Source organism: Oncorhynchus clarkii, chromosome 12, assembly GCF_045791955.1.
Source record: "Oncorhynchus clarkii lewisi isolate Uvic-CL-2024 chromosome 12, UVic_Ocla_1.0, whole genome shotgun sequence".
Taxonomy (NCBI): domain Eukaryota; kingdom Metazoa; phylum Chordata; class Actinopteri; order Salmoniformes; family Salmonidae; genus Oncorhynchus; species Oncorhynchus clarkii.
This window is the reverse complement of record NC_092158.1, coordinates 14,461,531-14,474,106: the sequence shown is the minus strand read 5'-3', so window position 1 is coordinate 14,474,106 and position 12,576 is coordinate 14,461,531. Positions and strand designations below refer to the sequence as shown.

The 12,576-nt window shown below is 42.3% G+C and overlaps 1 protein-coding gene across 3 annotated transcripts in view; it reads left to right on the top strand.

Moving 5' to 3' along the window:
- The first annotated feature begins 266 nt into the window (after nt 1–266).
- The window catches only part of LOC139422737 (rab GTPase-activating protein 1-like), a 144,477-nt gene continuing 132,167 nt past the window's right edge, over nt 267–12,576 (top strand). Inside the window, exons 1-2 of one of the 3 annotated variants that reach the window (XM_071174048.1) lie at nt 267–557; nt 9,492–9,699. In XM_071174048.1, coding sequence (XP_071030149.1) covers nt 9,544–9,699 — 156 coding nt within the window. In that variant the 5' untranslated portion in view covers nt 267–557; nt 9,492–9,543. The remainder of the gene's footprint in view (nt 558–9,491; nt 9,700–12,576) is intronic. The other 2 variants (XM_071174047.1, XR_011635756.1) reach the window with 2 other exon arrangements.

The window sequence follows — 12,576 nt, the reverse complement described above, 5'->3', positions numbered from 1 at the left end:
ACTAGATGGTTTCATTTTATTTGATTATTTTTGTAAAATAAATGTTTTATGTGAGTCATATTTTTATTTGGCAGACCCCAGTTTGGGAATACCTGATTGTAGATAACGTTTAATGGGTTTGGGTGGAGGCTGTGGTAGAAGATGATTGATCGTACATTCCAGCACAGTAGGTGGCGACATGCACTTTAAACGTTTGTTTCCAGACCGCCATGATATCATAGAAGAAGAAGAACCATATGTTCAGCATCCACATTTTCTGGTGATGCACTGTTCACGGTGTCATTACTGGTATGCCTGAATCCTATGCAGAATACTTATTTGACACTCCATTCGATTTTTCTCAGACACTCAGTGCCTCTTAATTTTCTCATATAGACTTAAAAAAATATATATTTTGCACGGCTACACTTTGACAACCAGGGCATTGTGCTGCGCATGCGCCGTTACAGTGGGGTTTGGGTTCTGTTTACAGAAGGAATGTTGTTGCAGAAGTAGCAAGCTAACTTGTGCAATGTTATGTCAACCGTCTTTGGAATAAAACACAATTATGGACAAAGGTAAGATATTTGACACTTACATGCATATTTGTTTTCAAAAAATATGTTGTCTCCTTTGAACAGGATAATTTGAAGCTAATGCGTCTGTTAGAGTGCTAGCTCCGACAGTGCAGTGGGCTGCTGGACGAACGTCAACGTTCAAGGCTTGTGCATCACTATGAAGGCCAAGTTTTGCGAAAGATTTTATCACAGATTTAGTTATATTTGGTTTTATGTCCAAACTAGACAGTAGCTGGTCAGTAACGTAAGCTAGTTAGATATATAACGCTAGTCTTCCTTCAACTTAAGTTGGCTGGAGAAAGCAGAGTTAGGTAGCTAACGCATCAGCTAGGCTAGCGGGGCTATCTGCTCACTAGAGGTAATGATAGTTACCGAGAAAAACAACCATCTACGTTAGCTAGTTAACTTAGCTCTACCCAGGCAGCTACTGTACAGTTTATTGCACTCAATCGTGTGTTAGATGGATGTTTAGCTAACGTTATTTGTTTGCAGATCAAATAATCGTGCTAGCATTAAGTTAGCGTTATTTACAAAGGAAGGGGACTTAAAAGATAGCTACTTTAGCTAGTTTGCTTGGTATTAAATCCCATAATCGGCATTGGCAGATGAATAGTTAGCCAGCTAGCTGGTGGCCCCCTGATGACTAACAAATTACATCAGGGTACCTGCATAGCGGTAGTCATGGCAACGTAGCCAGACCAGGTGAGGTTTGTTCACTCATCTGAAATACAAGCAGCAGTCGACAAAACAACTATGCAGCTTGTCACGCACCCTCCTCCCCATTATCCTGAACTATATTCAAATATTTGCATAAAAACCTGCTTCGGGAGCCCTAGTGGAGGAAAGCTCTTTCCTAAAGTGGTATTTGATCAGTGTTTGGTGGAGTTGCTGATGACTGTGTGACAGGTGTTTTGAATAATATACCAGGCTGCAGAATTTCAGTAATTTTCCTTTGTGCAAATTAATAGCTGGCCATGTAGCCTTGAATTGTGTTACTTCAGGTATAGATAGGCCTTACTGTTGTTGCATTGTTACCCCATTGTCCAGTCAGCCTAGCAGTGGCATCTGTTGACAGCCAGGCATGGACAGGAGTCAGGTCATGACAGGACAAGGCTTTCCCCAGAGAACTTTCACAGGTGGTACTCTGGGCTAATTGTACCTGCTGAACAAGGTAGTCAGGTGTTCGCCTGCAGGATGTCACCTGTGTGGATATAAGACACCTGTCCTTGTTCTCCATGCAGACAGACACATAGTGTGTGTGCTGTTACTGTACCCCTGAAGTAGCTGAGCACACCACCTGGTCTTTCAGCTATGGGAAGGGAGTTTCAGTGTCAGTGTTGGCATGTGCTATTCATTGATTGATTGTATTATGCAACCTTTCTTACATGGAAAGGGTGTAGGCCAGGCCAACACATACAGATATGAGTACAGATCTTCATGCAGTTTCTCAGTCTTCCACATAATACAGTTTAGTAGCTTATGATGAGAAACTGTGTGTGTAGGATGTCTTTATGAATAGCCAGAAATCACCCTAAGCCAGTCAAGCTTGTGCATGTGGCTGAGTTCTCTAGGTTCAAAATGAGATGGTTATCATTACCGGCACAATGTGATTCAGTGACTGTCACTGCCTCTCTCTTTCTCTCTCTGCCTCTCTCTGTCTCTCTCTGCCGCTCTCTTTCTCTCCCCCTCCTCTCTTTTGTGCACTGCCACTCGTGACTTGACTGTCCCAAGCTCAACTGTAACCACGGTGTCTCTCTGTCTGTGTCTCTCTCGCTTTCTTTTTCTCACAGCCTTTGAAATCACTGCTCTAAATGTGGTTGAAACTAGCGGATATGCAAGCCTGACTGCTCACAGTCCCAGTCCCTGTCTATCTTTAGTGAGATGAGAGGCACTTAGAGGAGGAGAGCTCAGCTGGCCTGGCAGGCCTTAAAGCAGCCAGTTCAGCTGTAGGGAGAGCGACAGACAAGGGCACAAAGAGATAAGAGAGTCCCCCTGCAGCGTCGGGACTGAAGACACAGCTGACGACTGTTGAAAGGCAGTGGCAGCTGATTAGCCAAACTTTAGTAACCAAACTACTCCAGCAGCTGAACAGTGAGCAAAGCAGACCCTAGCCGAACTTCTCGAATACACTGACTGATGATCACTGAGAGGCTTTATTAACAGCCCAGACAGTCATTTTTGTCAATATGTTGAACATCTAGAAATCTTAACATGGTCTCTCTGGAGGGATAGATAGATGGTGTTGTCATGGTGAGACACAACTGACATGACAACAGCTAAGCCTACAGAACAGAAGACAGAAACTAGTTCTTGATGCATCAGCTTGGCAATCAGAATAACCCCCATTTGCTTTCTTCCCATATATGGATGTGAGAGTGAGACGGAGAGAGATAGATAGATGTAGGGGAGGGAAGAGACGGAGGGAGGAAACATCAGCAGCTTGTGTTTCAGTTCAGAGAGAGAGAGGGAGAGGGAAAGCCTTGACAAAACAGCCTTTATAAGGAGCTGGGAGCAGGGGAACAGAGCAGGGTGTCAGGGTGTGAGACAGCAACATGAAACAACGTCTTCTTGTGTGAATATGTCAGTGCAACCGTTAAAGTGGTTTGTTTATTCAGTTTCAGCCAGTGTATTGTGTGTTCCAGTCTGATTGTCCATTCATGCATGTGACTGTCTAACTGTCCCATACTTGGACCCCAGGAAGAGTAGCTGCTGCTTCTATAAAAGCTAATGGAGATTTTAATAAACAAACATATACTGTGTGTGTTGAATTTCTTCCTGCCTACAATATCTCCACAGATATTTCACTGGATGTATAAATGTGAAGCATCCGTTTGGCGTTTCCACTCACTACCAGATATGGTGATGAGAGGAAGCCCAGTGGGAAGCTCAGTGGGAAGCTCAGTGGGAAGCCCAGTAGGAAGCCCAGTAGGAAGCCCAGTAGGAAGCCCAGTGGGAAGCCCAGTGGGAAGCCCAGTGTCTGGCAGTGGGAGAAGATGGCGCGAGATGGATTTCTTCTAACATTCTGCAAATTTTCTCATTGATGAAACATTTGATGTCCGAACAGTTTTCTGTTTCCAAAACTATAACAAACAGAGTGGACTGCGTTTTGTAGACCTTACCCAAAGTGCCAGGACCAATTGAGTTATTGCACACGCACACTTTAGAGTAGGCGTTCCCTAATGGAAATATGCAATTAAATGCTAGAATGCGCCAATAGAATCTCACTATCTTCCGATTGGAAACGACAGACTCTGGTCTATTTTGGGTTAGTTATTAAAATCTTTGACATCTCTGTGTCAATGTATGTGACTTGAAAATAAATAGGCACCGAGCCAATTTGTGTTAATTTTGAAGGAAATGTTGTCAGTGTCTATGCTTAGAGCCTTGTGTCCAAGACAATCATGTCACATGACTTGTGACGAACTGTTCCCTTTTACTTTGTATATCAGATGGTCCAGCACCAGACAATTTCTTTCATTGTTGGTGTAATTCTAATTTCTGGAAAGGCTCAAAATAAAGGTTAAAAGCGAGGTCATGTGACATGATGGCCCTAAAATGCCATATGACCAGCTCCCTAGCTGTCCTAGAAAACCAAAGCTGTGTCAAATTTGGCTAAATTCAAGAAAGGAGTCTCAACAGCTCAGGATAAAAACCCCAACCATGCTTTACTTTACGTCAGCTGTTGAATCCAGAATGATGGTTTGTGCTGTTTGTGCCGTCATTCAGTTGAAATACTTTGCATCTGCACTGTTCTTTCAGTAAATGTGTTTCTGTGGAAATTGTTCAATGTAGTACTTGTGTATAGAGTTATATGGTTGGTTTAACTTCGCAATCATTGTTTTTTGTTTGACATACATTTTAAAGTGTCAGTGTCACTCTGTTACCATGGAATTGCCCCCTGTTGAATTTGATTGTGTTATTGACATACTGTAAAGCTCCTAGCCGTTGCCTTTGTGTGAACTGCTGCCATGTTTGTTCCTCTTATTCCTCCATTGTTGGGAAGGATCCAGGTATAGCTTGCTGTATGGTTCTTGACCCTCTGCCAAAACCTTCTGGTGAGCTTTTCTTCCTGTTACATCCCTTCTCTTTCTCTGCTCTGTTTCCCTCCATTCTCCTGTTCCTTTACGTGTAGCTGGCATCTCTCTTTTCTTCCTGTTACATCCCTTCTCTTTCTCTGCTCTGTTTCCCTCCATTCTCCTGTTCCTTTACGTGTAGCTGGCATCTCTCTTTTCTTCCTGTTACATCCCTTCTCTTTCTCTGCTCTGTTTCCCTCCATTCTCCTGTTCCTTTACGTGTAGCTGGCATCTCTCTCTCTACCGCCTCTCCTCTTCCTGCTAGAGAAATAAGCAGCCATGATAACCTGGCAGGCTGTGTGAGAAAAGGCTCCTTTCAAACATCACATGGCTTTCATTAGGCCTTCATTAGCTACCAGACTCAGAGGAATGTGGTTCAGTTCACTGGGGATCTTTGAAAGTGGTAGTTAAGTTGTGTGACTTACATATGTGCCAGCAAATTAGCATGTAGGCCAAGTGTTTGAATATATTTGGGGCAATGCTGGGACCTTGCTGGTCAAGTAAAAGATTTGTATTGGTTAGCTTAGGTATTACAGTCACAGCCCTGTTGTGATGGGGTGTCAGAGGGATCATGTGATGGGGTGTTAAAAATATAGGACAAAACACACATCACGACAAGAGAGACAACACTACATAAAGAGAGACCTAAGATGACAACAGCCTGGTAGCAACACAACAATAACATGATAGCAACACATGGCAGCAGCACAACATGGTAACAGCACAAAACGGGGTACAAACATGGTTGGGCACAGAGAACACTACAAAGGGCAAGAAGGTAGAGACAACAATACATCACGCAAGTGACAGACCTCACTCTGGACCCAGAACCGGATCAATACGGACCGCGGTCCGGACCCAGAACCAGATCAATACGGACTGCGGGTCCCGCCTTAAAAATAATTAAACTTTTTTTTAGGAACTCATTCAGGCTTTCAACTTTCTGCTGTTGAGAGTTGTGATAGTAGAATGCAAAAGGTGCAATTTGTAAATGTTGTAGTGCCCTGGCAGTTTTCCTATTGCGGCGTTCACTGACTGACCTTAGAGAGCACACATACAGTACCAGTCAAAAGTTTGGACACACCTACTCATTCAAGGGTTTTTCTTTATTTTTACTATTTTCTATAATAATAGTGAAGACATCAAAACTATGAAATAACATATGGAATCATGTAGTAACCAAAAAGATGTCAAACAATCCAAATATATTTGATATTTAAACAAATATAAAAATGACCTTTTATTTAACTAGGCAAGTCAGTTAAGAACTAATTCTTATTTTCAATGACTGCCTAGGAACAGTGGGTTAACTGCCTTGTTCACGACAGATTTGATACCTTGTCAGCTCGGGGATTTGATCTAGCAACCTTCCGGTTACTGGCCCAACGCTCTAACCACTAGACTACATGCTGCCTGAGATTCTTCAAAGTAGGAATGTTCCATCAGCAGGAAAACACCATTATCTAAGGTGACCGCAAAATGCAATTATGCATGTAATGCTTTTATTATAACGGTGCATATTTATGGTGAAAATTATCTTCCCCGAACTTGAAACTCTCACGCTGCTTATGAATGCCAGTTAGGTTCTACACCCTTTGTAAAGCGGATTAATGTGCTCAATTTTAAGAAGTTATTTGGCCACTTTAGTTGTGATACAAACCTTATTAAAACATAGGCCTATGGGCTAGGCTACATGAGTTGTGATACTAACCTTATTAAAACATATAGGCCTATGGGCTAGGCTACATGAGGTGTGATACAAACCTTATTAAAACATATAGGCCTATGGGCTAGGCTACATGAGTTGTGATACTAACCTTATTAAAACATATAGGCCTATGGGCTAGGCTACATGAGGTGTGATACAAACCTTATTAAAACATATAGGCCTATGGGCTAGGCTACATGAGGTGTGATACTGACCTTATTAAAATATATAGGCCTATGGGCTAGGCTACATGAGGTGTGATACTAACCTTATTAAAACATATAGGCCTATGGGCTAGGCTACATGAGGTGTGATACTGACCTTATTAAAACATATAGGCCTATGGGCTAGGCTACATGAGGTGTGATACTAACCTTATTAAAACATATAGGCCTATGGGCTAGGCTACATGAGGTGTGATACTGACCTTATTAAAACATATAGGCCTATGGGCTAGGCTACATGAGGTGTGATACTAACCTTATTAAAACATATAGGCCTATGGGCTAGGCTACATGAGGTGTGATACAAACCTTATTAAAACATATAGGCCTATGGGCTAGGCTACATGAGGTGTGATACTAACCTTATTAAAACATATAGGCCTATGGGCTAGGCTACATGAGGTGTGATACAAACCTTATTAAAACATATAGGCCTATGGGCTAGGCTACATGAGGTGTGATACTGACCTTATTAAAACATATAGGCCTATGGGCTAGGCTACATGAGGTGTGATACAAACCTTATTAAAACATATAGGCCTATGGGCTAGGCTACATGAGGTGTGATACTAACCTTATTAAAACATATAGGCCTATGGGCTAGGCTACATGAGGTGTGATACTAACCTTATTAAAACATATAGGCCTATGGGCTAGGCTACATGAGGTGTGATACAAACCTTATTAAAATATATAGGCCTATGGGCTAGGCTACATGAGGTGTGATACTAACCTTATTAAAACATATAGGCCTATGGGCTAGGCTACATGAGGTGTGATACTAACCTTATTAAAACATATAGGCCTATGGGCTAGGCTACATGAGGTGTGATACAAACCTTATTAAAACATATAGGCCTATGGGCTAGGCTACATGAGTTGTGATACTAACCTTATTAAAACATATAGGCCTATGGGCTAGGCTACATGAGGTGTGATACAAACCTTATTAAAACATATAGGCCTATGGGCTAGGCTACATGAGGTGTGATACAAACCTTATTAAAACATATAGGCCTATGGGCTAGGCTACATGAGTTGTGATACTAACCTTATTAAAACATATAGGCCTATGGGCTAGGCTACATTAGTTGTGATACTGACCTTATTTAAACATATAGGCCTATGGGCTAGGCTACATGAGTTGTGATACTGACCTTATTTAAACATATAGGCCTATGGGCTAGGCTACATGAGGTGTGATACTAACCTTATTAAAACATATAGTCCTATGGGCTAGGCTACATGAGGTGTGATACAAACCTTATTAAAACATATAGGCCTATGGGCTAGGCTACATGAGTTGTGATACTGACCTTATTTAAACATATAGGCCTATGGGCTAGGCTACATGAGGTGTGATACTGACCTTATTAAAACATATAGGCCTATGGGCTAGGCTACATGAGTTGTGATACTAACCTTATTAAAACATATAGGCCTATGGGCTAGGCTACATGAGTTGTGATACTGACCTTATTTAAACATATAGGCCTATGGGCTAGGCTACATGAGGTGTGATACTGACCTTATTAAAACATATAGGCCTATGGGCTAGGCTACATGAGGTGTGATACTGACCTTATTAAAACATATAGGCCTATGGGCTAGGCTACATGAGGTGTGATACTAACCTTATTTAAACATATAGGCCTATGGGCTAGGCTACATGAGGTGTGATACTGACCTTATTAAAACATATAGGCCTATGGGCTAGGCTACATGAGTTGTGATACTAACCTTATTAAAACATATAGGCCTATGGGCTAGGCTACATGAGTTGTGATACTGACCTTATTTAAACATATAGGCCTATGGGCTAGGCTACATGAGGTGTGATACTGACCTTATTAAAACATATAGGCCTATGGGCTAGGCTACATGAGGTGTGATACTGACCTTATTAAAACATATAGGCCTATGGGCTAGGCTACATGAGGTGTGATACTAACCTTATTTAAACATATAGGCCTATGGGCTAGGCTACATGAGGTGTGATACTGACCTTATTAAAACATATAGGCCTATGGGCTAGGCTACATGAGGTGTGATACAAACCTTATTAAAACATATAGGCCTATGGGCTAGGCTACATGAGGTGTGATACTAACCTTATTAAAACATATAGGCCTATGGGCTAGGCTACATGAGGTGTGATACTAACCTTATTAAAACATATAGGCCTATGGGCTAGGCTACATGAGGTGTGATACAAACCTTATTAAAACATATAGGCCTATGGGCTAGGCTACATGAGGTGTGATACAAACCTTATTAAAACATATAGGCCTATGGGCTAGGCTACATGAGTTGTGATACTGACCTTATTTAAACATATAGGCCTATGGGCTAGGCTACATGAGGTGTGATACTGACCTTATTAAAACATATAGTTGTTTCTGACAAGTGCACCTAGAGGCGTGCCCCGCCCATGTCCCAGCTTACCTCCCTCATATCCACACTTGATTTTGCAGCACCATGGCTAAAACTTGACCTACCTTTGCAGATGACAAGTCTTATATTATACTTTTGAAATGAATGACTCAACTTTTAATGCAAAATATGGATCTTATTTTCTTCCCTCTCTCTGCTTTCTTTCTCCATTTCTCATCCACTTCCCTCTTTCTGCCTTTATCCTTCCTTCTCTCTCTCAAACTGTCCTTTTCCTCTCTTATTTCAACAAAATAACTAGCTCACTGTTGCCACCATCAGGTGCTTATGTGTAACTGCACAAGCTCAACCTCAATGCTCCCTATAGGAGTTCTTGATACTTCCCTACTGTTTTTCTTCAAGCTCAACCTCAATGCTCCCTGTTGGAGTTCTTGATACTTCCCTACCGTTTTTCTTGAGGTTAAATAATAAATGATTTTCACAATATCGGCCTCATTTCATCATTACTTTTATTTTTGTTTTTCCTTTTCCTTTCTAGGTGATTTTACTCATTTCTCCTCCATTCATGCGTCTGGCTTGGTTTAGCTGTCATGGATGACAAGGCCTTGGTGGGGAAAATTAGCGTGTCGTCCGACTCAGTGTCCACCCTGAACAGTGAGGACTTTGTGCTGGTGTCGCGGCTGGGGGACGACACCCCAGGCTCCTCCATTAATAACGGTAGCGATGACGAAAAGACAGGACTGAAGGTAAGACAAAAGAAAGAGTACCTAGGTGAGTGGACAGAACTCTAACGTGCCCGGATCTAATTCACTCACAACCTTTCACCTTTAGCCTGGATGCCAGTCTGTTGCTGCTCTCCAACTCTTTATTAAAATTGTCATGCCAAACATTGACAATGACAAGTGGAGTAGACATGCACTAACAGATCTGGGACCAGGTTACTTCCTTGGCCCTGTGCCCCTACCTAACCCTGTGATGTTTGCACTGTAGATCTGAACTTCCTGGGTAGGTGGTGTAGGCCTAAGCAATGCAGTGATGGAGTTTTTTGAATGTAACATTTATTTTGACAAGGAGTCATGCTGAGACCAAGGTCTCTTTGACATATGAGCCCTGTAATAACAAAAATATATACATCAATACACTATAAGTGATTGGGGACATTGTCCTGTGTAGGGTGCTGTCTTTCAGATGGGACGTTAAACGGGTGTCCTGACTTTCTGTGGTCACTACATATCCCATGGTACTTATCATAAGAGTAGGGTTGTTAACCCTGGTGTCCTGACTCTCTGTGGTCACTAAATATCCCATGGTACTTATCATAAGAGTAGGGGTGTTAACCCTGGTGTCCTGACTCTCTGTGGTCACTAAATATCCCATGGTACTTATCATAAGAGTAGGGTTGTTAACCCCGGTGTCCTGACTCTCTGTGGTCACTAAATATCCCATGGTACTTATCATAAGAGTAGGGTTGTTAACCCCGGTGTCCTGACTCTCTGTGGTCACTACATATCCCATGGTACTTATCATAAGAGTAGGGTTGTTAACCCTGGTGTCCTGACTCTCTGTGGTCACTAAATATCCCATGGTACTTATCATAAGAGTAGGGGTGTTAACCCTGGTGTCCTGACTCTCTGTGGTCACTAAATATCCCATGGTACTTATCATAAGAGTAGGGTTGTTAACCCCGGTGTCCTGACTCTCTGTGGTCACTAAATATCCCATGGTACTTATCATAAGAGTAGGGGTTTTAACCCCGGTGTCCTGACTCTCTGTGGTCACTAAATATCCCATGGTACTTATCATAAGAGTAGGGGTGTTAACCCCGGTGTCCTGACTCTCTGTGGACACTAAATATCCCATGGTACTTATCATAAGAGTAGGGGTGTTAACCCCGGTGTCCTGACTCTCTGTGGTCACTAAATATCCCATGGTACTTATCATAAGAGTAGGGGTGTTAACCCCGGTGTCCTGACTCTCTGTGGACACTAAATATCCCATGGTACTTATCATAAGAGTAGGGGTGTTAACCCCGGTGTCCTGACTCTCTGTGGTCACTAAATATCCCATGGTACTTATCATAAGAGTAGGGGTTTTAACCCCGGTGTCCTGACTCTCTGTGGTCACTAAATATCCCATGGTACTTATCATAAGAGTAGGGGTGTTAACCCCGGTGTCCTGACTCTCTGTGGACACTAAATATCCCATGGTACTTATCATAAGAGTAGGGGTGTTAACCCCGGTGTCCTGACTCTCTGTGGTCACTAAATATCCCATGGTACTTATCATAAGAGTAGGGGTGTTAACCCCGGTGTCCTGACTCTCTGTGGACACTAAATATCCCATGGTACTTATCATAAGAGTAGGGGTGTTAACCCCGGTGTCCTGACTCTCTGTGGTCACTAAATATCCCATGGTACTTATCATAAGAGTAGGGGTGTTAACCCCGGTGTCCTGGCTAAATTCCCAATCTGGTCCTCATACCATCATGGTCACTTAATCATCCCCAGTTTACAATTGACTCACTCATCCCCCTCCTCTCCCCTGTAACTATTCCCCAGGTCATTGCTGTAAATGAGAATGTGTTCTCAGTCAACTCACCTGGTAAAATAACGGATAAATAAAAATGAGCTGTCTGAATTGCCCTAGAGGCACCAAATCATCACATTTGAGAGTTTTGGAGATTATTCCACAAGTCCCTCTGCATGCACATCAGTGACAACTTGAAATGGTCACTTCACAAAGACGGCGTGGTGAAGAAGGTGCAACAGCAGCGCCTCTTCAACCTCAGGAGGCTGAATAGATTTTTCTTGGCCCCTAAGTCCCTCACGAGCTACTGCAGATGCACCACTCAACTCAACTGACATTACAAAATATACATTCCATTGCATGAGCCACATCAGTTAAAATGAAATGAAATTCTCCATTACCATGGAAATGATTGCATCACAATACCAGGCGGCTATTGCGAGTGTACCTATGAGTTTACCAGTCAAATTGCCAAGGTTAGATGTTCCAAGCCCATTCTATTCATCGTTTGCTACAACACCTTGCTTGTTTCAGAGGGTCAACAAAGTTTCATCATGTTGTTACGAGTCCATATTATCGCAGAAACGGACTCAACCGCACCAATGACCAACCATCCCGTCTTCAGCTAGCAGTTCTTTGGGTGGGTGGGTGGGGGGGTTATGCTGGTTATTTTATCCATAACTGTCTGTTACATGGTTATGCAGCAGTTGTGCCAGCCCTACTGTTCATGTGGGTCTGTACCATTTCATGCTGTCAAAGGGAAAACTAGCCTACAGTACATTTTCATTAGCCTATATTTACAATGTCAGTACAGCACATCCATTAAGAGGAGAGGAAGCCAATGATGTACTGTAAATAAACATGAATACACTGTAGTCTATGTACAGTGGGGCAAAAAAGTATTTAGTCAGCCACCAATTGTGCAAGTTCTCCCACTTAAAAAGATGAGAGAGGCCTGTAATTTTCACTTCAACTATGACAGACAAAATGAGAAAAAAAATCCAGAAAATCACATTGTAGGATTTTTTTATGAATTTATTTGCAAACTAGTGGCTGACTAAATACTTTTTTGCCCCACTGTCTATATATTTATATAT